The following is a 26,656-nucleotide window of genomic DNA, read 5'->3' on the forward strand; positions in this document are numbered from 1 at the left end:
TTTATATATAAAATGTTTTGATGACCATAAAATGAATAATAGAACAAATGTCAGTGGACCCCTTACCCAGCTTAAATTTAAAAATAAAAAAGGAGGCATACAAGCTTGTTCTCCCCTCATCATTCCTTTGACTTGCCCCACACAGGTAAACTGGGGGAGATGTCACAAGAATTAGATGGTGTTCATAAAGTACTTAGCTCTCAGAGCCTTAATACATGCATAATATGGCTACTGAAAACCAAACCATTATAATTTAAAATAGGATTTATGAACAAGTAGGTTTACTAAGTATGGTGCAGGAGTCTTGATGGTCACACACTTAGATAGAGTGGAGCAAAGGAGCACTGCCTACTGGTAGAAATGACACTCGACCCTCATTCTGAACCAGCTGCATGCAGCACAACTCACGTCTTTCCAGCACATATCGATAATTAATACATCAACTGTTCAATTTTTTTTCTTTTCTTTTTTGAGATGGAATCTCACTCTGTCGCCTAGGTTGGAATGCAGTGGTGCAATCTCAGTTAGCTGCAACCTCTGTCTCCTGGGTTCAAGCCTCTGCCTCCCAAATAGCTAGGAGTACAGGTGTGCGCCACCACACCTGGCTAATTTTTGTAATTTTTATATTTTTAATAGAGACAGGGTTTTACCACATTGGCCAGGCTGATCTCAAACTCCTGACCTCAAGTGATCTGCCCACCTCAGCCTCCTGAAACTGCACCCAGCCACATCTTTTAATGTACAAACCATGCTTTTCTCAGCTCTAAGACGAAGCACTAAATGCTGGGGCCAGTAATCGTCCTTGATGAATAGGTATAGCAGAAGACATATTCATATTTGGTGAAAAGCCTGATCCTAGGCTTGTGAGGTCCCCCGGAAAGGCTGAAGCAGCCAGGCACAGTGGTTCACGTCTATAATCCCAGCACTCTGGGAGGCCGAGGAGGGAGGATTGCTTGAGGACAGGAGTTCAAGACCAGCCTGGACAAAACAGTGAGACCCCCGTCTCTACAAAAAACATTTTAAATATAATTAGTCAATCTTTGAATCATATGTTTTATGGGGAAAAAAAAAAGTTTTTAAAAAATTAGCCAGGCATAGTGGTGCATACCTCCCAGCTACTCGGGAGGCTGGGGGGGGTAGAACACTTGAACCCAGAAGTTTGAGGCTTCAGTGAGCTATGATCACACCACTGTACTCCAGCCTGTGCAACAGAGCAACACCTTGACTCAAACAAAACAAAACAAAACAAAAAGAAAGCTGAAGGTAGGAAAGTATCTTCATTAATCAGAGGCATGTTGGCATCTTTGTCCTCTCTTGCTCTCCTGGGGAACACAGTTGGGCCTATCTTTTTGCCCCTTGATTCTAGCTGTTTTGTTGTTCAGCTTAGACCCTCCTCTCCGATGAATTCCAAGGTGGCTTCCCAGTTCTGATGCTCCCTCAGCCTCCCTAGTCCCTGAGTTTCACCTTAGCTCCTCAGTCAGGGTTCAGTTCTGTACCAGTCATTTCTAAACTACAAACCAGAGACATGTAATACTCTTCTTTTTCTTTTTTTTTTTTTTTGAGATGGAGTCTCACTCTGTTGCCTAGGCTGCAGTGGAGTGCCGTGCTCTCAGCTCACTCTAACCTCCACCTCCTGGGTTCAAGCACTTCTCCTGCCTCAGTCTCTTGAGTAGCTGGGATGACAGGCACACCACCACCACGCCTGGCTAATTTTTGTATTTTTAGTAGAGATAGGATTTCACCATATTGGCCAGGATGGTCTCGATCTCCTGACCTCCTGATCCACCCGCCTCGGTGTCCCAAAGTGCTGGAATTACAGGTATGAGCCACTGCATCCCGGCCAACATGTACTACTTTTCCACAGTACTATGTTAAGTGGAAAATAGGTGATAGGAGTTTAATTTTTAACAGGCTAAGTAAGCAAATGTCCAGAAATACATCCAGTTCCAGTAAACATATGTCCGCACTGCCCCTGTAGTGCTGACACAGAGATGCCAGGACCCTGATTGTCTTCTCATTCAGTGGGTGCCAAATCTTCTTGAACTTTCCTTCAGGAGGCTGGCTGGAATGTTTGGAGATGTCATTATCACTATTGTCTACCACCCCTAGGCATAGCTATTTTTGTATCCCTCAGTCTCCCTTAGACAGAGAGTAGTCCCACCCATAAAAATTAAAGTGTTAAGGAATTAGAGTGGGTGTTTGGGTGTCTTTTGTTTTGACAGAACGGAGTCAGTAAGAGATATGGCTGAAAGTGTGGGGTCTGACATCAGCCAAATGACATCCTGAGCAAAACAATTAGCATCTGCATGCCTTAGTTTCCTTGCCTGTAAACAGGAAAGAGTGGCACTGTAACCGAGTAAGGATCAAATGAGTTCACATGCATGAAGCATGCAGAATAGGGCCTTCTAGGCAGACAACACTGTGGAGTGCACAAAGAGGGCCTGGCTGTGAGACCTGGAGCCAGGCAATGACAGGATAAAGAGGGCTTTAATTTGGGGTGCTGACACTCACACTGAAGGTATGAGCTCACTCCAGACAATTTGGTGAATTCCTTTAGACAAGTACACACAAGGCTTTCCTTGCTCCGGGGTATACGCTAAATAGCCTGAGGTGCCCATTAGTGCCTGGTTTTCTTTGGGATGGGCACCTCTGGACTTGGAAGCCTGCCAGGACTGCAATGGAGAGTAATCCTCCTCCTCCATGAAGCACAACCTCTCAGACCCTCTTGGGGTCTGGAAACACAGGGAAACTACTTCTCCCTATCCTATAACCCTGCTCAGGGGTCCCACCTTTTACATTCCTTCACAGCTGTTCCAACAGGGTCTCAGGCAGCAAGGGCAGGTAACAAGCGTGCCTGGGCTGCCATCTGACCTGGAGAGTCCTATCACAGTCCACCTGCTGAGACGGTCCTCACAATACTAGCTGGCATTGCCTCCATGAAGAATTTCAGCAGTAAGTAAAAAGATGGCCACCAGACAACATCCAAGTAAGATGTCTGTCCCTGTAAAAACGATGTAGGAAATTTCCAACAGTTCTTATACATATTTGTCTTCCAATTAATCAGAGCTTCTTCCTGGAGTTAGGGATTTAGAAATGGCTTGATAAAAGGAAATGGACTAAAATCATTATGGCACAGTGTGCAGGCTACAGTTAATTCAGGGGCCAAGGCAGAGAGAGCTGTCATAGGAAGGGGCAGTTGTTCTGCTGGACGCCTCCTTTGGGAGGGAAGGATTAATCCTAAGGTGCTGGGCATGTCTCTGTGGTAGCTAGTCTCCACGGTGCTCCCAAAATAATTAATGGCCTGCCTATAGGCTGCTGTTCTCATCAAAAGGTAGAGGTAATTTACCCTCCCCTGAACCTGCACTGGCCTTGCTACTTACTGTTTCCAAGTGATGTTCTAGGAGTTGTGAGGACTGGCAGCTTCCACTTCTTCCTTCTCTTGCAAGCCAGCTGCCATGCTAAAAGGAAGTCCAGCTATGCTACTAAAGATACCACGTGGAGACCATCTAAGGAAAACTGATGTGCAGCCTGAGTGAAGCCTTTATTGCCCTGCCAGCATGGCTGGGCTGCGGATGGAAAGCAGTCACATGAAAAGTCACAAGTGAGGCCGGGTGTGGTGGCTCACACCTGTAATCCCAGCACTTTGGGAGGCCGAGAGGGGTGGATCACCTGAGGTCACGAGTTCGAGACCATCCTGGCCAAGATGGTGAAACCCCATCTCTACTAAAAATGCAGAAATTAGCTGGGCGTGGCAGTGTGTGCCTGTAATCCCAGCTACTCGAGAGGCTGAGGCAGGAGAATAGCTCAAACCCGGGAGGCGGAGGTTGCAGTGAGCTGAGATTGTGCCACTGCACTCCAGCCTGGGTGACAGAGTGAGACTCCATCTCAAAAAAAAAAAAAAAAAAAAGAAAAGAAAAGAAAAAAGAGAAAAAAGAAAAAGAATATACAAACTAACAAAAACAATTACAAATTGTCAATTTTTTTTAAAGATGGAGTTTCACTCTTGTTGCCTAGGCTGGAGTGCACTGGCGCGATCTTGGCTCACACCAACCTCCGCCTCCCGGGTTCAAGCAATTCTCCTGCCTCAGGCTCCTGAGTAGTTGGGATTACAGGCATGTGCCACCATGCCTGGCTAATTTTGTATTTTTAGTAGAGACGGGGATTTCTCCATGTTGGCCTGGCTGGTCTTGAACTCTTGACCTAAGGTGATCTGCCCACCTAGGCCTCCCAAAGTGCTGGAATTACAGGCATGAGCCACTGTGCCCGGCTAAAATTTGTTAATTAAAAAAAAAAACAATAAAAAGAGTCAGCCAGGCGTTGTGGCTCAAGCCTATAATCCCAACACTTTGGGAGGCCAAGGGGGGGTGGATTACCTGAGGTCAGGAGTTTGAGACCAGCCTGGCCAACACGGTGAAACCTTGTCTCTACTAAAAATACATAAATTAGCCGGGCATGGTGGCACACGCCTGTAATCCCAGGTATTCAGGAGGCTGAGACAGGAGAATTGCTTCAGCCCAGGAGACGGGTTGCAGTGAGCCAAGATCGTGCGATGGCACTCCAGCCTGGCCAACAGAGCGAGACTGTCTCAAAAAAAAAAAAAAAAAAGTAAAAAAAAAATTAAAATCCCCCTATATATTTGCAAATTATATATCTAATAACAGACTTATATCCAAATGCATAAAGAACTATTACAACCCAACAATAAAAAGACTAACAACCCAATTTAAAAATGAACAGAGGATCTGAATAGACATTACTCCAAAGAAAATAAACAAATGGCCAAAAAGCACATGAAAAAGATGCTCAGCATCATTAGTCACTAGGCAAATGCAAATCAAAACAATGAGACACCACTTCACACCCATTACAATGGCTACAATTAAAATAGACAACAACGAGTACTGGAGAGGATGAGGAGAAATTGAAACCTCATTTAAGTTGCTGGTGAGAATTTAAAATAGTGCAGCTGCTTTGAGAAATCTGGCACTTCCTCAAAAGGTCAAATACAGAGGTACGATATGACCCAGCAACTCTACCCCTAGTATATACCCAAGAGAAATGAAAACACAGCCCACACAAAAATTTATACATGAACTATTGTTCTGCTTATTCACAATAACCAAAAAGTACAAACTATGTAAATGTCCACCAACTAATGAATGGCTATAAAATATGTGATATGGCTATCCAGAAATGGAATATTTGACAATAAAAAGGAACAAAGTTGACCAGGCGCGGTGCGGTGGCTCACGCCTGTAATCCCAGCACTTTCGGAGATCAAGGCAGGTGGATCACCTGAGGTCAGGAGTTCGAGACCAGCCTGGTCAACATAGCCCTAGACATGGCAAAACCCCATCTCTACTAAAAACACAAAAACTAGCCAAGCATGGTAGCACACACCTGTAATCCCAGCTACTAAGGAGGCTGAGGCAGAAGAACTGCTTGAACCCAGTGGGTGGAGGTTGCAGTGAGCCAAGATTGTGCCACTGCCCTCCAGCCTGGGTGACAGAGCGAGATTCCACCTAAAAAAAAAAAAAAAAAGAGGAGGCCAGGCGCGGTGGCTCACTCCCGTAATCCCAGCACTTTGGGAGGCCGAGGCAGGCAGATTATGAGGTCAGGAGATCGAGACCATCCTGGCTAACACGGTGAAACCCTGTCTCTACTAAAAATACAAAAAATTAGCCGGGCGTGGTGGCGGGCCCCTGTAGTCCCAGCTACTCAGAAGGCTGAGGCACGAGAATCGCTTGAACCCGGGAAGTGGAGCTTGCAGTGAGCCGAGATTGCACCACTGCACTCCAGCCTGGGGGACAGAGTGAGACTCTGTCTCAAAAAAAAAAAAAAGAAAAGAAAAAAAAAAGAGGAATAAAGTATATATGAAACATGGTTCATGGACCTTGAACCTTGAAAATATTATGCTAAGTGAAATAAGCCATGTGCAAAATGAAAACATATATCGTACAAGGACGGGTGCGATGGCTCACGCCTGTAATCCCTGCACTTTGGGAGGCTGAGGCGGGACGATCACCCGAGGTCAGGAGTTTGACCAGCCTGGCCAACATGATGAAACCCAGTCTCTACTAAAAATACAAAAAATTAGTCGGGCGTGGTGGTGGGCGCCTGTAATACCAGCTACTTGGGAGGCTGAGGCGGAGGAATCACTTGAACCTGGTAGGCGGAGGTTGCAGTGAGCTGAGATTGTGCCACTGCACTCCAACCTGGGCAACAAGAGGAAAGCTCTGTCTCAAAAAAACAAAAACCAAAAAATATATATATTGTACAATTGTATATTGTATATGGAAAATTCAGAATAGGCAAATCTACAGCAGTAGAAAGTATAAGTGGTAGCTGAGGGTTGAAGGAAAAGGGAGTGTGACTGCTATCAGGTGTAAAGTTTCTTTAAAAAATGTTGAAGGCTGAGCATGGTGGCTCACACTTGTAATCCCAGCACTTAGGGAGGCCAAGGTAGGAGGATAGCTTGAGATCAGGAGTTCAAGACCAGCCTGGTCAACATAGTGGGACCCTGTCTCCACAAAAAAATAAAAAACTTAGCCGGGTGTGGTGGCACACGCCTGCCTGTAGTCCCAGATACTCAGAAGACTAAAAAAGGAGGATCACTTAAGCCCAGGATGTTGAGGCTGCAGTGGGCTGAGATCACGCTACTACACTCCAGCCTGGTACAGAGTGAGACCCTGTCTCAAAAACCAAAAAAAATTCTAAAATTAGGCCAGGCTTGGTGGCTCGCACCTGTGACCCCGGCACTTTGGGAAGCCTAGGCAAGAGGATGGCATACGGCCAGCAGTTTGAAACCATCCTGACCAACACAGTGAAGCTGCACCTGTTTTTATTTATTAATGAATGTTCCAAAATTAGATTTTGGTGATGGCCGCACAACTCTGTGAATATCCTAAAGACCACTGAAATGTAAACTTTAAAGCGTGAATCGTATAAAGCTCTTAAAGAAAAAGAAAAGGCTTATCAAACAGATCCCTAGTACAGAGCCCACTCTACCCCACCTCAGTCCCTGTGCTCTTGCAGCTCTGCCTTGCACACACACATGCACACAAGTACATATGTGTCTTGTTCATGTCTAGTAAAATGGTTCTGTCCCAGGGACAGATGAAAGGAGGTGGTCACATAAAGCCCTTAATGTGGTGCCCCACACAGGGAGAGAGCCCACATGTAGTGGAAATCCTTCTCCACTCCACCTGTGACGAGTTCAAGATAAGCATCACCTTCTTCACTTAGCAAAAAGGGACAGGAATGATTCTGGGTGCATGCCTCAGGGCCCTGTAGGGCTTAGGTAACAACCCCTAGGAGGGGCTGAGGACAAACCAGGTTCTTGATCATGGCACTGATCCCTTCCACAGGAGCAGCTAGGGGCCTGAGCGAGCTTCCAGTAGGATTTACGGGGGCTGACCACAGATGGAAGGTGCCAGCAGTGAGGTCTGGGGCTACAGGCTGGGCCTGCATCCCAAATGCCCTCCTTGTACCATGGACACACAGGAGGACCCAGACTGCTGCAGGCAAAGCCAACTGTGCCTGTGATCAATCAATGAGTAACCACCCCACCCCTACACCCTAGGACACCCAACAGAGAGGTTCCAGAGTCTGTGACACTCTCCTCTCCAAGGCTCTCTGTCAGAGGGGCTCCACTCACTGGGGCCTTACCCGGGTCTTGGCCTTCAGGAACACATGGCTCTCCATATCCTTGCTGGATTTATTGTGTGCCACGCCAGCTTTCCTCATGGCATCCTCACTGAAACACAAAAGGAGAAGAGACGTTTGCACACACCAGTGAGTTCACCACTGTGGGGCCCTGGCCAACAGGCCCTGCACAAGCAGCTGCCCCTGGTGACAAAGTGCTATCAGACCCAGCACACCAGCCTGGCTGAGGTCCAGGAGAGGAATATAGGAAGGGGCACTCAATAGAGAGCAATGACAGGCCACTGAGTGAGGGAGAGAGCGAGCAGGGTGATCAGAAAAAAGGGACAGGAAAGGTGGTCACCATGAAGCAAAGAGAGAGCCCTGGCATGAGGGGGCGGGGGGCCAGCCCCTAGGGATGGCTCACAACCAGTTCAGGATCAAGGACTACTGGGTGGCCAGGTGGCCTCTATTTCCTGCTCTCTGAGTGGCCTGAGTTCCCCACAACCTCTGCCAGATCGTAGCACCCTGGTTCCAGATTTGATTCCTCCTATAAGATGAAGGGGACACATGAAGTCATCTCTCAGTTCCTCCCAAGGCAAGGGTCTGTCCCCATGTGGGACAATGCAGGTCCTATATGTGGGATCAAAGAGACAAGCTTCTAGCTTAACTTCTAGCTAGCGACAAGAGGAGAAAGACCACATAAATGTGAAAAATATCTTTAAAAACCGATTTACCAACAATTTTGTACTAAGAGATAGAATCCTATGAAGGGTTTTTCATCACACTGCTGCTCCACGGGGATAAAAAGTAACGTACATCAGTTAAGCTGGACCCCCCTTGAATGCAGCACATGCTGCCCCACCCCACCCCCCACCTCCCACACTCACACACGGAAAGACAAAAACAAGTGTGCATCTGTTAGAAAGGCCTGGACTGTGGCTACCAGGGGCGGGCGGCTCTGGTCTGCTCATGGCCTGCCTTCTTCCCAGTGGGATGGGTCTCTTCCTTGCCTGGCCTCCCACCCTGGGTTTGCTGATAAAGAAACAAGTGGCCAGGTGCAGTGCCTCACGACTGTAATCCCAACACTTTGGGAGGCCGAGGCAGGTGGATTGTCTGAGGTCAAGAGTTCAAGACCAGCCTGACCAACATGGCGAAAACCCATCTCTATTAAAAATATAAAATTAGCCGGGTGTGGTGGTGCATGCCTGTAAACCCAGCTACGAAGGAGGCTGAGGCAGGAGAATTGCTTGAACCCAGGAGGTGGAGGTTGCAGTGAGACAAGATCGCGCCATTGCACTCCAGCCTGGGTGACAGAGCGAAAAAGAAAAAAAAAAGAAAAAAAGAAACAGGTTGGGTGCGGTGGCTCATGCCTGTAATCCCGGCACTTTGGGAGGCCAAGGCGGGTGGATCACAAGGTCAGGAGATTGCGACCATCCTGGCTAACATGGTGAAACCCCATCTCTACTAAAAATACAAAAAATTAGCTGGGCATGGTGGCAGGCGCCTGTAGTCCCACCTACTTGGGAGGCTGAGGCAGGAGAATGGCGTGAACCCGGGAGGCAGGGCTTGCAGTGAGCGGAGATCGCACCACTGCACTCCAGCCTAGGAGACAGTGCGAGTCTCTGTCTCAAAAAAAAAAAAAAAGAAAAAGAAAAAAAAGAAAAAAAAAAAGAAGCAAGCATGTCAGGGCTCTGTGGCCCTGCCTCTGAGTGAATTGAATAGGCCCAGTCCAGCCCATGCTAGAAAGCATTCCGACCACTCCAAACAGCAACCAGCTAACCTCAGGAAACTGAAGGAATGTACACACGGGGCTGCAGCAATACGACTGTGATTCTTAAAGACATCACAGAAAGGAGGTTTAATGCTAAGAGGTGCACACATCTGTCTTAATGTAAAAAGAAAAACAAAATGACATTGACCTATCACCCTGATAGATTCAAAAAGCATTCTTGGGCCGGGCACAGTGGCTCAGGTCTGTAATCCCAGCACTTTGGGAGGCCAGGGCAGGTGGATCACCTGAGGTCAGGAGTTTGAGACCAGTCTAACATGGCGAAACCCTGTTTCTACTAAAAATACAAAAATTAGTCTGGCGTGGTGGCAGGCACCTGTGGTCCCAGCTACTCAGGAGGCTGAGGCACGAGAATCGCTTGAACCCGGGAAGCAGAGGTTGTAGTGAGCTAAGACGGCACCACTGCACTCTAGCCTGGGCAACAGAATGAGACTCCTGCACTCCTGGAGTTCCTACCTCCCTGTCTGCTTCCTGAAGCCTGAACTGAGGCGAGGAGGCAGCAAGGGGTTCCTGCTCACAAGGCATCCAGGGGTGGAACAGAGAAGTAAGGGGAAAGGTCACCAGAGCCACAAAAGATGAGAGAGTTAACAATTCAGGAGGATAATGACAACCAGCTCACGCACGGTGCTGGGTCAGAGTTCTGGGGAAGTGAGGCATGGGTGGGCTGGGAGGACCCTGTGCACATGCTCTCAGATTGGTGCGGGGCAGGCTTTCCACACCCAGAGGCTGAGATGACAGCTGCTAGGCCCCAAGAAGTCAGTGAACATTTCTGATAGAAGTGGCTGCATAGGCCTGTTTCCTGAAGGTTGCCTCACCTGTGTCCCTCAAGGCAGGTATGCCCTTCAAGAGCATACCCGTTCTTCCCACCTTCCTTTTTTCTTTTTCTTCTTTTGTTTTTTGAGACGAGGTCTTGCTCTGTCACAGGTTCAGCGCAGTGGTGCAAACACAGCTCACTGCAGCTTCAAACTCCTGGGCTCAAGTATCCTCCCACCAAAGCCTCCCAAATAGCTGGGGATTACAGGCATGTGCCACCATGCCTGGCTACTTTTTTTTATTTTTTACTTTTTTTGTAGAGACAGGGTCTTGTTTTGTTGCTCAGGTTGGTCTCAAACTCCTGGCCTTAAGTGATCCTCCACCTTGGCCTCCCAAAGCACTGGAACCAATAGGGAGACCCAGGAGAGAGCAGTAGAAACAGCAGGGGAGCACTTGCAGGCCAAGCAGGACAGCCTGGAGGCTGGCTCTGTGAAGAGTGGGGAGGCTGTCGGTGGCAGATGTGACCAGGAGTCAGAGATGGAGCAGGGTGCAGAAGAGTCTGGGAAGTGACAACCAGTTACATGGATGGGCCCTGTGCCCACCAACAGCAATCAGAGAGCAAAGCCAGGCTTGATACAAAAGTAGTCCTTTTGAGCTGCTACTGGCCATTTTTGAGAGTGTCAGCAGACTGGCAGGCCCCAAACAGATACTGTCTTGGTGCAGCAGAGACATCTGGCACAGTCAGAGAGACAGGATCTAGAAACACAGCTTAGTGCAATAGCTTTGAGGTGATGGGATGACCAGGTTGAAGAAATGTGCTTCGTGAGCCGAAGGCAAGGTGGCACCATACACCAGGGGATGTGCTGGCAGACGAGCCCTGTCCTGTCCTGGGTAACGACACAGATGACGTGGATATTGTGAGCACCAACTGTCAGCTACTCAGAGCCTGAGGAGCATGGACCAAGCTGGAGGCCGGAAACAGGCAAGTCTTGACAGGCCAACACCAGGAAACCGAGCTGGGATAAATGTCCACTTCTGCATGAGCTTCAGGGGGTCAGAGTAGGGCCGAGAAGCCAGGTGCTCCTCCAGCAAGGCCAGGGCTCTGAACAGCAGCACTTTGCAACGTCACTCCCACATCTCCTCCACAGCATCCACCCAGGGAGGCCCAGCAGGTTTGGTGGCCAGTTACAGACACTGTGCGGTTTGCAGTTCTGTCAACCGTATTTTTTAAAACGTCTTTGCTCCTGTTTCTAGTTTGAAGATCATATGCCACAAAAGAGATAAAGCGAAAAAGAACCCAGGAACTCTGCAGCTAATCCCCCATACTTCCCCGCTGATGCCTGCCCTTTCATCTCCAGCTGGCCTGGCACTTTTCAGAGGCATCCCCTGCCTGGGCATTGACTCCATGAGGGCACCCATTTCACACTCATGCTGAGGTCAAGTCCCCTTCCTTCCTCCCTTAGACCTAACACACCTGCTGCGGGAGGCTGCAGGCAGGACCCAGGCCCACCTTCAGAACAGGACTGGCTGCCCCCAAAGCCCCCTTCTGATCTCCCTAAGCTGGGCTCTGCCACCATCCCCAGCATGCCTTCCTGAGCAGCCAGATCCGAACGGCTACTCCTCAGTCTCTGTCTCCTGAAAACAAAACCCTTCAAGCCACTGTCACGAAATGAAAGGAAACTATCACACAAGGAGACAGCCCCAAACATGGAGCAAAGAGCACAGCCTCAGACAAAGAAGAGAGAACCAACCTGTCACGGTGAGCTCTGTCCCGACACAAGCAAGCCTGGAAGACGAGGGCCCGTCCAGCCAGATGAGGGCAGGGAGCAGACTGGTGTCAGCTCACAAGGGAAGACCCTCGATGACTGTCCTGCCACAGTCCTGTCCAACATAAGCAACAGGTTCGAAAACAGTACAGGCCTATGAGGCGGCTGCCGAAGAACCCAAGGCTGCCTGGGTGGTGTTTGCACTAGCTGAGGAAGGGGGTGGGGGGCCGCTCCCTGTTTGCGACCAGCCAGACCTCTGAACACAAGGGCTGTTACCTGCTCAGAGCACACAGTCCCTTGCTGTGAACTGGGCTCCCATGCCCTGCCTTGGGCCATGGTCTAGCTGGTTGCCATAGCTATGTCTGTGCACTCAGTCAGGGTTCAACTGGTACCTAGCTTAGACTGAAGCCTCCCAGGGGACCGATTCATCATTACAGGCCCTTGAAGCTCCCCCACCAGGGGGTCTGAGGATGTCCTACTGTCCACAACTGTCCCCAGAACACGGTGTGTCTTAACGACACTGCCTGACCCTGGATGAGCTCTTGGTGTCTTCATCTCCCAGCACCAAGTGCCCATTCCAGAAACCTGGGAACCCCCTTCACTTTCTGACTGCCACCTTTAATTCTCCAAAGTTCCAATCTTTGCCCCAACTCCGACTGCACCTGTGGCAATTCCTCCCAAAGGGCCTCTGTCTCCCGTTCCCATCCCTATCCCCACGCCCTCACCGGCTCCCCAGGTCACATGACTGCCAGTGAGCAACTGCCACTGAGTGTGGGAAGCAACCCGAGCCCCTGCCTGCCTTGAGCCTCGCTCCTCACCAGCAGGGCAGGCAGCCTGTCCAGAAGCCCACTGAGGAACCTACTCCTGCACCTGCCCCACACACTCTCCCCAGGGCCCCAGGGACGATGACCTACTGCCTGGCACATTGCCTGACTATCCCATCAGGCCTGCTAGGGCCTCCCACCCTGCTCCCACCCAGGCACCCCTGCTGTCAGCTGCACAGAAACCCTATAGCCACCTCACCCATGTCTGTGGCACTTCCTGGAGGAATCTCTGGTTCCCGTGTGTCAGCCCCACTATACCAAGAACACCCTGAGAGCAGAGACAACGGCGTCCACTTTTGTGTGCAGCAGGCAGTCATCACTGCCAGGCAAAATAACCAGCTCTTTTTAACACAAGGAGTGGTACTGTCATGCATTTTGATGGGACACGACGTGCAGAACGGAGAATCAGCGTGGCAGCCATGGGGGAAACCAGGCCTCAAAGAAGCACGTCCTGGCAGTGGAGGACAGGGTGCCTGGGGGAAGGCGTGTGCTGGGGCAGGCAGCTGGGCCTGGCAGGAAGCAGACAGAGGAGGAGGGGCCTGGGCTCAAATTCCAACATAGCCACTCACCAGCTCTCGGTCTTGGGAGAGGCACTCCCTCCCCCTAAGCGTGGCCTCTTCATAAAGGAGGGCTCTGAGAGGCTGTGGCCAGGATGAAGGTGCACAGAGAGGACCAGGCAGTGAGGACAGGCCCAGTGTTGGCCTGGTCTACGGGGCTTCTGCCCAGCATGGGCCTGTTGTTCCTCACCTCCTTCCTATTCCAAATTGGGAAACTCTGTCAACAAGAGCCCAGTCCCAGTCCTTGTAATCTGAATGAGACTAAGATAAAGCAAAAAACTGGCAAACTGAGCATCCTAGGGAAGGAGCACAGGGCATCAAGCTCAAAGCCTGCTAAGGCCAGCGAGGCCTGAGGTAAGCTGCCCCAGTCTGCCCTCAACCCATCTGGGAGCGCCTCCCTGTCCTTCCTTTGCACAGACAGTGGGGACAGTGCCAACCTCACAGGTGGCCCTGAGGATGACAGTAGTTAATATTATAAGGCACTGGACATACAGGAAGTGCTAGGTATGCATTAAAGAAATAAGTCAGGCAACAACCTGCCCAAATATGCAATAGGACAGCATCCCAAAACACCTCCACCATGTGTTGAGGTTATTGTCACCCCCTCCCTAGCAGACGATGGACCAATGAGCATGTGCAGCTCCCTCAGGCGGAGCCACCCTCCCACTGGAGCTCTGAGTCACCTGCAGTGTACCCTGAGGCCAGCCCCACAGCCCACAGGAAGGACACACACAGGCATGTTGATGAGGCATGAACTGGCCTCCCCACCCCAACTCCCGCTCTGCTCCGCTCCATGCCCTGACTCTTCCTTCCACACCCACCCTGGTTCCCACCAAGGACCCTCTCCCCTCTGAATGAGGCCTCTCCCCTGACCCCACCCTCTTTACCACTGCTCCCCTGCCACATTGCCAGGCCCCTTCCCTGGTCTAACTACTTTCCCATTGCTGAATGAGGGCATGAATTCCCAGGACGGCCAACTCCTCTGTCCTCCTGCTGGTGTCTAAAGCAGGAAGGTGTTTTCCTCCCTGGGGCACAGACTGACCTCAGGGGGACAGGATGATTCCTCCTAGCCATTTATGGGACAGATTTATATTCTGCTCCAAGGAAACTTCTGTGAGTTTCTTCTATTTTTGAGAAACATAACACCTATCAATCAAGTGAACTCTCATAGGGCAGAATAAATTTTTGGCAGCTCCACTTCACCCCACCCAAGAATCCTCCTGGTAAATTGCTGCCTCTGTGTGCAGTCTGCTTGCCCACCTGGGACAGGAGCCCACAGCTTGTACGTGGGACCCTTACCCTATGTGTTGAAAACCTAAATCACAGAGGACCAAAAGACAACAGAAGGAGAGTTAGACAATATCAGGATGATGGTTTCCTAAGCATCATCATAAGCAGACATCATAAAGGAAAAAAGATTTTCCATATTAAAAAAAAGATTGGGGCTAGGTGTAGTGGTTCACACCTGTAATCCCAGCAATCTGGGAGGCAGAGGCAGGTGGATCACTTGAGGTCAGGAGTTCGAGACCAGCCTGGCCAACATGGTGAAACCCATCTCTACTAAAAATACAAAAATTAGCTGAGCACGGTGGCTCATGCCTGCAATCCCAACACCTTGGGAGCCAAGGCGGGTGGATCACCCGCGGTCAGGAGTTCGAGACCAGACTGGCCAACGTGGTGAAACCCCATCTCTACTAAAAATACAAAAAATTAGCCAGGCATGGTGCCTGCAATCCCAGCTACTTGGAAGGTTGAGGTAGGAGAATGGCTTGAACCTGGGAGGCGGAGGTTGCAGTGAGCCGAGATCCTGCCACTGCACTCCAGCCTGGGCAACAAGAGTGAAACTCTGTCTCGAAAATAAAAAATAAAATACAAAATTAGCCAGGCGTGGTGGTGTGCGCTATAATCCCAGTTACTTGGGAGGCTGAGGCAGGAGAATCGCTTGAACCCGGGAGACAAAGGTTGCAGTGAGCCAAGATCAAGCCATTGCACTCCAGCCTGGGTGACAAGAGTAAAACTCTATCTCATATATATAAATTAGCTGGGCATGGTGGTGTGTGGCTGTAATCCCAGCTACTTGGGAAGCTGAGGCAAGATAATTGCTGGAACCAGGGAGGTGGAGGCTGCAGTGAGCCGAGATAGCANTAGCCAGGCATGGTGCCTGCAATCCCAGCTACTTGGAAGGTTGAGGTAGGAGAATGGCTTGAACCTGGGAGGCGGAGGTTGCAGTGAGCCGAGATCCTGCCACTGCACTCCAGCCTGGGCAACAAGAGTGAAACTCTGTCTCGAAAATAAAAAATAAAATACAAAATTAGCCAGGCGTGGTGGTGTGCGCTATAATCCCAGTTACTTGGGAGGCTGAGGCAGGAGAATCGCTTGAACCCGGGAGACAAAGGTTGCAGTGAGCCAAGATCAAGCCATTGCACTCCAGCCTGGGTGACAAGAGTAAAACTCTATCTCATATATATAAATTAGCTGGGCATGGTGGTGTGTGGCTGTAATCCCAGCTACTTGGGAAGCTGAGGCAAGATAATTGCTGGAACCAGGGAGGTGGAGGCTGCAGTGAGCCGAGATAGCACCACTGCACTCCAGTCTGGGTAACAGAGTGAGACCCTGTCTCTAAATAAATAAATAAATAAATAAATAACAAATACGAACCTCCAAGTTGAAATGAGGGACCAAACCTGCACATATAATTCCCTTCCATCCTAAAACCACACAAAAAAAAGGAGGAATGGAAATGGTCGCCTCAACAGCCTTTTAGAAGCTGGAAAGCTGATGGCCCAGTGGTAATGTACACAGCAAGAGGACCAAGAAACCAGAGTCCTAAGTAACAGTGAGGAGGGGGAGAGCCCTAGGTCTTTGTCAGGTTGTGGCCAGGTTGCAACATGTGCTCTGGGACAGAGGGTGAAAGCTATCCCTGTATCCCCCACACCCCAACTTCACACTGTGGGTAGCTACTCCCACACCAGGTGACCACAGGAGGTTTACTCTTTGGAAAAGCATGAAACAGATAGTCACTGGACTAGGGGGTCAACCACTCAGTTGAAAAGGCACAGGTAGGATACTGAGAGAGGTGGACTGTGTAGTCATCCGTGCTCTGGTCTAAGTGACTAGGTCGATGCACACTAACTGCCGAGACCCACTGCCCATCAGCCTCCTCCATCCCAGTGAGCAGCAGGCTGGCAGCCAGGCCTTCACCCACAGCCCAGTGTCTGGAAGACCATGCTCTAGGGCAGGGTCTCCAACCCCTGGGCCGCAGACCAGTACAGGTCTGTGGGCTATTAGAAACCAGGCCTCACAGCAGTAGGTGAGCAAGCATTACTGCCTGAGGTCCGCCTCCTGTCAGATCAGCAGTGGCATCGGATTCTCATAGGAGCACAAACCTCACTGTAAACTGCGCATGTGAGGGATCCAGGTCACACGCTCCTTATGCGAGTCTAATGCCTGATGATCTGAGGTGGAACAATTTCATCCTAAAACCATCCTCATCTGGCAGTCTGTAGAAAAATTGTCTTCTGTGAAACCGGTCCTTGGTGCCAAAAATGTTGGGGACCATTGTTCTGGAGGAAGGACTCAGAATCTGCAGCCAGATGAGCCTTCAACGAAGTTCCCAGTCAACAAGCTTCACGTGCTGGAAGAGACTCCTAGGCTTTGGAGGGCCCCTCACAGAGTGAGCAACCAGCCAAGGGCAGCCAAATGCCATTAACATGGCCAATAAAGACCCCACAAGAAAAGAGTAATTTAAGGTAACAGAAATTCAGCAAGAAGGAAATGTAGAATTTATTAGGCCAGGTGCAGTGGTTCACACCTGTAATCTCAGTACTTTCAGAGGCTGAGATGAGAGGATCACTTGAGGTCAGGAGTTTGATTTTTTTTTGAGACGGAGTCTCGCTCTGTTGCCTAGGCTGGAGTACAGTGGCATGATCTCGGCTCACTGCAACCTCTGCCTCCCAGGTTCAAGTGATTCTTCTGCCTCAGCCTCCCAAGTAGCTGGGACTATAGGCGCGTGTCACCATGCCCAGCTAATTTTTGTCTTTTTAGTAGAGACGGGGTTTCACCATATTGACCAGGCTGGTCTCGAACTCTTGACCTTGTGATCCACCTGCCTTGGCCTCCCAAAGTGCTGGGATTACAGGCGTGAGCCACCACATCCGTCTGAGGTCAGGAGTTTGAGACCAGCCTAGGCAACATCACAAGATCCCATCTCTACAAAAAATAAAAATACTTGCCAGGAGTGGTGGTGCATGCCTGTAGTCCCAGCTACTTGGGAGGCTGAGGTGGGAGGATCACTTGAGCCCAGGAGCTTGAGGCCACAGTGAGCCATGAATACATCACTGCATTCCAGCCTGGGCAATAAAGTGAAAATTTACCAAAAAAACACAATTTATTATAATACATATAAATATTATACCACATTGTATCCATTTAACAGGAACAGGTGCTATAAAAAGGGAAAAGTCAGATTATGAAAAAGGAAAAAAAGGAGTTCTTGGAAATAAAAGCATGTTAGCAGTGAAAGGTCAGACAAAATTGTGGAAATCACTTAGAGAGCAGAGCTAAAAGAAAAAGAGATAGAAAACAGGAGATAAAAGATAAAATTAGAGGCCCAAGGAGTGAACATTAAACACTCCAGCAGAGGAAGTGTAGGGAGTGAGATTCCCCTGAAATGACTCAAGGGAACTTCCCAAGTAGAGCAGGACTTGAATTTGGGGATCAAGGCAAGTCACTGTGAGGCTCAGAGCCAGCACCTCAGGAGAAAGAAGCACATGCCAGCACAAGGGCAGCACAGTGGAACATCATTTTAAATCCCCCAGTTAGCATGTCCCACCAGGGGGCCTAGATGCACCCAAACTGGCATGGTCTCTAGAAAGTTAATTCCCAGGAGCCCCTTCTCAGGAAACTAGCAGAATGAGGGAATAAATCACAAAGGATGAGACACGGGATATAGGAAACAACGAACTCAACAAAGGAGAACAACAGTCCTAGTCTGGACAGACAAACAACAGACAAGCACGCTGAGGGCTGTCACACCATGCCTACGGCCACTCCCTAGAGGGTTCCAGAAGGGAGGTCCAAGAGGGTCACCACCCACCTCCTTTGGGAGGCCAAAGTGGGTGGATCACTTGAGGCCACAGGTTTGAACTGAAACTGACAGACAGCCCACTAGCACTAAGCCTGAAGATAGCTGTACTGAGAGGCAACCGGAAAATAAAGGAAGAATAGGAATAGATACACAGAAAACTGGGCAAACAGTGTCCAAAAGGCAATTCTTTCCTAGGAAAAAAGTAACAAGCAATTGCAGTACACTATGCTCAGCTTTGAATATCATTTGTGTAGGCAGAAAACATAAACAATCATTACTGATTTATGCAGAAAGTAAAATACTGGAAGAATGAGGGAGGAGAAGCAGAGATAATGGCAATGGAAGGGAGCTACAGAGCAAGCCAATAGATAAATGTAAAACGCCAAGTTGCAAGGGTGGCACGCGTCTATTACCTAGAATCAGAGGTATATGCCAGAAGAAAGCTCAGATGTAAAGGCAGTTGCTACCTCTGGGGAGAACTGGCAGAGTGGGAACCACGGTAGTTTCTTGTCTTTTTACAGTTTATGTGATATATTATGTTGATAAAATTTAAAGTAATTAAAAATTAAATGAGGCCGAGTGTGGTGGCTCATGCTTGAGCCCAGGAGTTCAAGACAGGCCTAGGCAATATAGTGAAACCCCATCTCTACAAAAAATACAAAAACTTAGCCAGTCATAGTGGTGCATGCTGTAGTCCCACCAACTTGGTGGCTGAGGTGGGAGGATTTCTTGAGCCCAGGAGGCGGAGGCTGCAACAAGCCGAGATCGTGCCACTAGGCTATAGCCTGGGTAAAGGGGTAAAACCCTGTCTCAAAAAAAAAAAATTTTTTTTTTAAATTAAAATTAAATGACAAAATGCACATAAAGAATGTCATAGAGAAATACTCAGCAAACAATAGGTTTTAAGAAGGGTCATGTGGCAGGGTGCAGTGGCTCACACCCGTAATCCCAACATTTTGGGAAGCTGAGATGGGTGGCTCACCTGAGGTGGGGAGTTTGAGACCAGCCTGAACAACATGGAGAAAACCTGTTTCTACTGAAAATACAAAATTAGCCAGGCGTGGTGGCACATGCCTGTAAACTCAGCTACTCAGGAGGCTGAGGCAGGAGAATCGCTTGAACCCGAGGCGGAGGTTGCAGTCAGCCGAGATTGCGCCACTGCAGTCCAGCCTGGGTGACAGAGCTAGACTCCGTTTCAAAACAAAAAAACAAAAAAACAAAAAAACTGCTACATATTCCTTCTGCAAGTGGCCCCGCAGTCAGCGCATGGATGGAGTTGGAAGGGACCTCTGGGTGAGTGAGGCCAATGGCACAGTCAAAGCAGTTCCTCCCACCCCCACCAATCTGAGAGGTGCCTTCTGGCTGCAGCTCAAATGCCTCACCACACTCCCAGCCAGAAAAGCCCCTTCCCTGTCCTCCACCAGTACAGGGCTTGTTCTCATCCAGCCTTCTGAGCTTCACGAGGTCTCTAGAGAGCTACAGGGTGGCATCCCACACTGTCCCTGGACTTCTTCCAATCCTGCAGCCAATTTACTGCCCCACTGCCCAGGTGGTTTCATCTCTAAGGCAGGAAATGATGAGATACCGATTGTTTAGTCATCAATGTACCCAAAGTAAACACATGGCCTCTCCATCTCTCAGGTAGCTGAGAGCACATTTGTCAAACTGTATCCCAAACAGACTGCAACTTTTCCTTTACTGGAACTTCTACATTCTGGTTCTTTTACTTTTTAAAGAAACATAAAAGTGTTTTTTAACAAGATAAAAATATATACTTCAGAATTTAACTCTCCACCCACATGTAGGAATGGGTATTTTGGTCTTGCAGAAAGAAAATCTCGAATCATACCAATACAGGAAACTTCAAACACTGTACACCCCTCTGGACTGCTTGATGACACTTTCTTGCCTCTATTCTCAAGATCTCTCAACTCCCAGTAAACAAGATCATTGAAAGAACTAACCTGCAGAAAAGGCTGCTGTCCTTCAAACTGTGTGCTATTGTCTAAGCTAGCTCAGAAGAATACACGAGCTTCCTTCACATACTCCAATCTGTTGGTTTGACTTCTAAAGAAGCAGCAGAGCTGGAAAAGCCTTGAGATCTCTGTCCTGGTGCTGGCCTGGGGCTCCCCTACATCTAGCCTGAAAGTGTCCCCACTCACCAGCAGGAAAGCATGTGGCAAGGATGAGATCTGCAAACCCAAATGCTGATCTCACATGGCTCTGTGGTATTTGGTGGGGGTGGGGAAGCTTGATCTTTTAGAGATCTGCACTCAAGTACTCATAGTTGAAATCATCTGGTGTCTGGGATGTGATTTAAAATAGTCCAGGAGGTGGTGAGGAGGGGTGGGTGAAGTAATACTGGCCATATGTTGCTAACTCCCAAAGTAGTTGGGAGACCATTTTTCTATTATCTCTACTTCTGGGAACACTTGAAAAAGTCCATAATGAACTTTTTTTTTTTTTTTTTTTTTTAAAGGAAGTCAAATGCTTATCTCAAGCCTGTGGGATGACTGTGCATGATCCACACCTCATGTGAACCTGGGCTGTGAGCATGCAGGTCCCAGCCAGACTCCATCAGGGGAGAGAACACAACTTAAGCCGTGGGAAACCTGTAACTCAAAACTGAACTCACAGTCATAGCCTAGTTTCACTTTAAAAATACATGTGTATATGTATTTACATATTTAAAATGCAAACATATCAAGCTATAAGCACACACAGGACTGGTGGAAATATATCAGTATGTCAGTAACAGCCAGCTCTGGGGAGAGAGTATGGAAAACACCTTCCTGTTTTTCAGTCCTCTACAATATTATCTGGAATGGAATGAAGTACTACACCCACAAGTCCTGAAGCTACTGACCAAAACAGGAGAGAGAGACGGGACTGGGGATGCCATGACTGGAATCTGATGGTTTCCACCATGCCCCATCCTCTCATCCCACAGTCTTTCTTCACATCTGCTCTGCCCACCACAGCCCTGCTCTGGAGTTCTCTGCTCTGCCCCTTCTGCCATCCCCACCTAGGCAGATGGGTTTCATCCAGCCTCCAGGACGGCCCACCCACTTGTTCCTGCAGCAGGCTGCTCTTCCCAGGTTTGCCTCCCCATCTCCCACTGGCTGTTGAAAATTTCACCCACACCCACTCCCCACATCATCACCTTACATCCAGCCCTCAGATAAGTACAGAGGCTGCGGCAGGAGAACTGGTGGAGTGCATACCAGTGGCTTCCTCCTCCAAATTCATAGACACATGCACACAGAACACGAGCATTCACACATGGAACCACCAAATCCTACCACTTATTTCCTTGTGGGCTCCCTCCCTCCTAGATCATCCTTTCCATTCCTTTTTTTCTTTTTTTTTCTTTTTTTTTTTTTTGAGACGGAGTCCCGCTCTGTCGCCCAGGCTGGAGTGCAGTGGCGCTATCTCGGCTCACTGCAAGCTCCGCCTCCTGGGTTCACGTCATTCTCCTGCCTCAGCCTCCCGAGTAGCTGGGACTACAGACGCCCGCCACCTTGCCTGGCTAGTTTTTTGTATTTTTTAGTAGAGACGGGGTTTCACCGTGTTAGCCAGGATGGTCTCGATCTCCTGACCTCGTGATCCGCCCGTCTCGGCCTCCCAAAGTGCTGGGATTACAGGCTTGAGCCACCGTGCCCGACCTCCTTTTTTTCTTTTTTTTTTTAATCATCTTTTCCATTCCTACTGTCACTGCACCCAGTAAATTTCAACGTGCATTCAAAATCAATGACAGAGCCTGTTATAAAGGCAGGTTCCTTGACAATGCCAGGTGTTGGCAAGGATGTCTAGCAAGTGGAACTCCCTCACATTTTGCTGGTGGGAACGTAAACTAGTACCACTTGGGAAGAGTGTTCAGCGGAATATGCTAAGAGACACATCCCCTGACCCAGCCCTCTATTTAACTTCTAGGTGCACAGCCGAGAGAATTAAGTGCATATATTTATCAGAAGACATGACCAAAGTCATTCCTGGTGTTGCCTTCATGTAGCCAACACCTGGAACTAACACCAAAGTTCATTAGGCACAAAACAAAAAAGTAATCTGGAACAGAGTCCTCCATGGAATAACACATCATAAACGAGAACAGGCTGGGCACGGTGGCTCACGCCTATAATCCCAGTATGTTGGGAGGCCAAGGCAGGTGGATCACCTGAGGTCAGGAGTTCAACACCAGCCTGCCCAACATGGTGAAACCCCATCTCTACTAAAAATACAAAAATTAGCCAGGCACGGTGGTGCACGCCTGTAGTCCCAGCTACTCTGGAGGCTGAGGTAGGAGAATCACGTGAACCCTGGAGGCGGAGGTTGCAGTGAGCTGAGATTGAGCCACTGCACTTCAGCGTAGGCAACAGAGCAAGACTCTGTCTCAGAAATAAATAAATAGATAAATAAGGCTGGGCATGGTGGCTCACACCTGTAATCCCAGCACTTTGGGAGGCCGAGGTGGGGGGATCACGGGGTCAGGAGATCAAGACCATCCCGGCTAACACGGTGAAACCCCAACTCTACTAAAAAACTACAAAAAAAATTAGCCATTTGTGGTGGCAGGTGACTGTAGTCCCAGCTACTCGGGAGACTAAGGCAGGAGAATGGCATGAAACTGGGAGGCAGAGCTTGCAGTAAGCCAAGATCGGGCCACTGCACTTCAGCCTGGGCAACAGAGCAAGACTCCGTCTCAAAAAAAAAAAAAAAACACCAGCCTGGCCAACATGGTGAAACCCCATCTCTACTAAAAATACAAAAATTAGCCAGGCACGGTGGTGCACGCCTGTAGTCCCAGCTACTCTGGAGGCTGAGGTAGGAGAATCACGTGAACCCTGGAGGCGGAGGTTGCAGTGAGCTGAGATTGAGCCACTGCACTTCAGCGTAGGCAACAGAGCAAGACTCTGTCTCAGAAATAAATAAATAGATAAATAAGGCTGGGCATGGTGGCTCACACCTGTAATCCCAGCACTTTGGGAGGCCGAGGTGGGGGGATCACGGGGTCAGGAGATCAAGACCATCCCGGCTAACACGGTGAAACCCCAACTCTACTAAAAAACTACAAAAAAAATTAGCCATTTGTGGTGGCAGGTGACTGTAGTCCCAGCTACTCGGGAGACTAAGGCAGGAGAATGGCATGAAACTGGGAGGCAGAGCTTGCAGTAAGCCAAGATCGGGCCACTGCACTTCAGCCTGGGCAACAGAGCAAGACTCCGTCTCAAAAAAAAAAAAAAAAATAGCCTGGGCACGGTGGCTCACTCCTGTAATCCCAGCACTTTGGGAGGCCAAGGTGGGTGGATCCCCTGAGGTCAGGAGTTCGAGACCAGCCTGGCCAACATGGTAAAACCCCATCTCTACTAAAAATATGAAAATTAAGGGCCGGGCGCGGTGGCTCACACCTGTAATCCCAGCACTTTGGGAGGCCGAGGTGGGCAGATCATGAGGTCAGGAGATGGAGACCATTCTGGCTAACACGGTGAAATCCCGTCTCTACTAAAAATACAAAAAAATTAGCCAGGCGTGGTGGCGGGCGCCTACAGTCCCAGCTACTCAGAGCCTGAGGCAAGAGAATGGCATGAACCCAGGAGGCGGAGCTTGCAGAGAGCTGAGATCGCGCCACTGCACTCCAACCTGGGTGACACAGCAAGACTCCATCTCAAAAAATCAAATGAAATAAAAATACAAAAATTAGCCAGGTATGGTGGTGTGAGCCTGTAATCCCAGCTCCTCAGGAGGCTGAGGCAGGAGAATTGCTGGAACCTAGGAGGCAGAGGTTGCAGGGAGCCAAGATTGTGCTACTGCACCCCAGCCTGGGTAACAGAGCGAGACTCTGTCTCAAAAAAAAAAAAAAGAAAAAAGAACAACTGCTGCCTGTGAGGATAAATTTCACACATGATGCACATGATTATACAGAGGCCTGTAATCCCAGCACTCTGGGAGGCTGAAGCAGGTGGACTGCTTGAGCCCAGGAGTTCGAGACCAACCTGGGAAACATGGCAAAACCCCATTTCTACAAAAAACACAAAAATTAGCAGGGCGTGGTGGTGAGCACATGTAGTACCTGCTACTCGGGAGGCTGAGGTGGGAAGATTGCTTGAGCCCAGGAGGTCGAGACTGCAGTGAGCCAAGACTGTACCATTGCACGCTACCCTGGGCAATAGGGCAGACCCTGTCTCAAAAAAAAAATGATGGCACAGAGTGTGATTGCAGAGATTCCAAATGTCTCCCTGGCCATGGAAGTCAGAAGACTGGTACAGTTTGCCCTGGCTGGGTGCAAATCTGAGGAGTATGAATAGTTCTCTGGTGGCACACTCAAGACCGGAGGCACGTGTATCGTTCACTATGATAGGGATTATGCCTCAATTTAAATACCCCATGAAATAAACAAGAGCTTTGAGCCCCGTGCCCCAGGACCCTGCCCTGTCCTTTGGTTGGCCTGAATGCCTACTACAGAGCACTTGACAGGGACTTCTCCCTCACATGAATGAAAGCGGACTGACAGCACTTGCAGGACGTATGGTGACCCACCCCAGGGCTTCTGAGGACGAACCCTGAGTTCTATTTTACAACAAGGGCTCCATCTCAAACATGGCAGCCAGATCACTTCCTTGAAGGTCATATCTGATGAGGAGGACTGAAAGGAAGCTTGGAAAGAGCAGAAGAGAAGGGCAGCAGGGAAGTGGGATGAGTCACTTCTTAACCTACAAGCACTGCCTTCACCAAGCCCCAAGAGCCCACCAACACAAGAAGGAACAAGGGGGTACTCAGGCTGGGAAGAACAGAAGTTCCAGGGGTGGGGGTCTTGCTGGTCCCCTGCCTTTGGCCCAGATGTCCCTCATTCCCCTTCAACCCTCCAGCTCACACTTCACTCTTACGTGAACCCCTATCTCTCCCCCAGATTCATAGGCACAGAGCTCAGAGAAGATGCTGGGGCCAAGGAATAAAAGTGAACAAATCCTGCCAAAGAGAAGGGTCAGTTAAAAAAAAATAAATTAAAAAGACAGAAACAAATAAAAGGAAACAGAGTCCAGAAGGAGGGGGCCCCCAGGGAGTATGGGAAGATGGTATAAGTGAGAACGAGCTGGTGAATCCCGGGGAAGAGGATGCCTGAGTGCTTTTACTGTCCTTGCCACTCTCTGTACATTTGAAATATTCTCAAAATAAAAAGCTCAGGCCGGGTGCAATGGCTCACGCCTGTAATCCCAGCACTTTGGGAGGACGAGGCAGGCAGATCACCTAAGGTCAGAAGTTTGAGACCAGCTTGGTCAACATGGTGAAACCCCCATCTGTAATAAAAATACAAAAATTAGCCAGGTGTGGTGGTGCAGGCCTGTAATCCCAGCTACTCAGGAGGCTGAGGTACAAGAATTGCTTGAACTAAGAAGGCGGAGGTTGCAGTAAGCCAAGGTCATGCCACTGCACTTCAGCCTGGGCAACAGAGCGAGACTGTCTCAAAAAAACATAAATAAATAAAAATAAAAACACCCTCAAAATAAGGAGACATGGGGCTTGGAAAGAAGGTAAACCATCTTCTCCAAGGACTCACTGCCCTAAATAACAGTTACTGCACGTCAAGCTGCTTAACCCAATCACAGGGCCTCTATTAACAGCCCTGCACCTAGGCTAGAGAGTCATTACTAAAGTTGAGGCAAACATCTCCCTTACAGGGTGATGGTTTAGAGGTAATTACGCCTTGGCTCTTATCCTATTCCCCTTTGTTCTCTAGCCTGTGCTCCCCTTTGTCTTTAAATAAATGTCTCAGGGCCAGGCACAGTGGCTCACACCTGTAATCCCAGCACTTTGGGAGGCGGAGGCAGCAGATCGCTCAAGCCCAGGAGTTGGAGACCAGCCAACATGGCAAAATCCTGTCTCTACAAAAAAATACACAAATTAGCACGGCATGGTGGCACACACCTATGGTCCCAGCTACTTGGGAGGCTGATGTGGGAGGATCGCGTGAGCCCCGGTGGTGGAGGTCGCAGCGAGCCACAATCACGCTACTGCACTCCAGCCTGAGTGACAGCGTGAGACCCTGCCAAATAAATAAATAAATAAATGTCTTGAAAAAAAAATCAACCATCACAAGCTGTGAGGGGAAAAAAAAGTTCAAAATGAGAAGTTCAGAATGGTTTAGGTAGCACTGATGGACAAAACCATGGCAGGCTTTAATTAAAGCCAGCACTGATTTCCACAACCCTACATATAATTATTATGTACTTCATCTAGGCCAA

General features: G+C 49.1%; 1 protein-coding gene across 1 annotated transcript in view; it reads right to left on the reverse strand.

Annotated features, from left to right (window-relative positions):
- The window catches only part of MED15 (mediator complex subunit 15), an 87,862-nt gene that overhangs the window by 49,126 nt on the left and 12,080 nt on the right, over window positions 1-26,656 (reverse strand). Inside the window, 1 exon segment of the mRNA XM_017882602.1 lies at window positions 7,669-7,756. Coding sequence (XP_017738091.1) covers window positions 7,669-7,756 — 88 coding nt within the window.

This window comes from Rhinopithecus bieti, unplaced genomic scaffold (genome assembly GCF_001698545.2).
Source record: "Rhinopithecus bieti isolate Rb0 unplaced genomic scaffold, ASM169854v2 scaffold_13317, whole genome shotgun sequence".
Taxonomy (NCBI): Eukaryota; Metazoa; Chordata; class Mammalia; order Primates; family Cercopithecidae; genus Rhinopithecus; species Rhinopithecus bieti.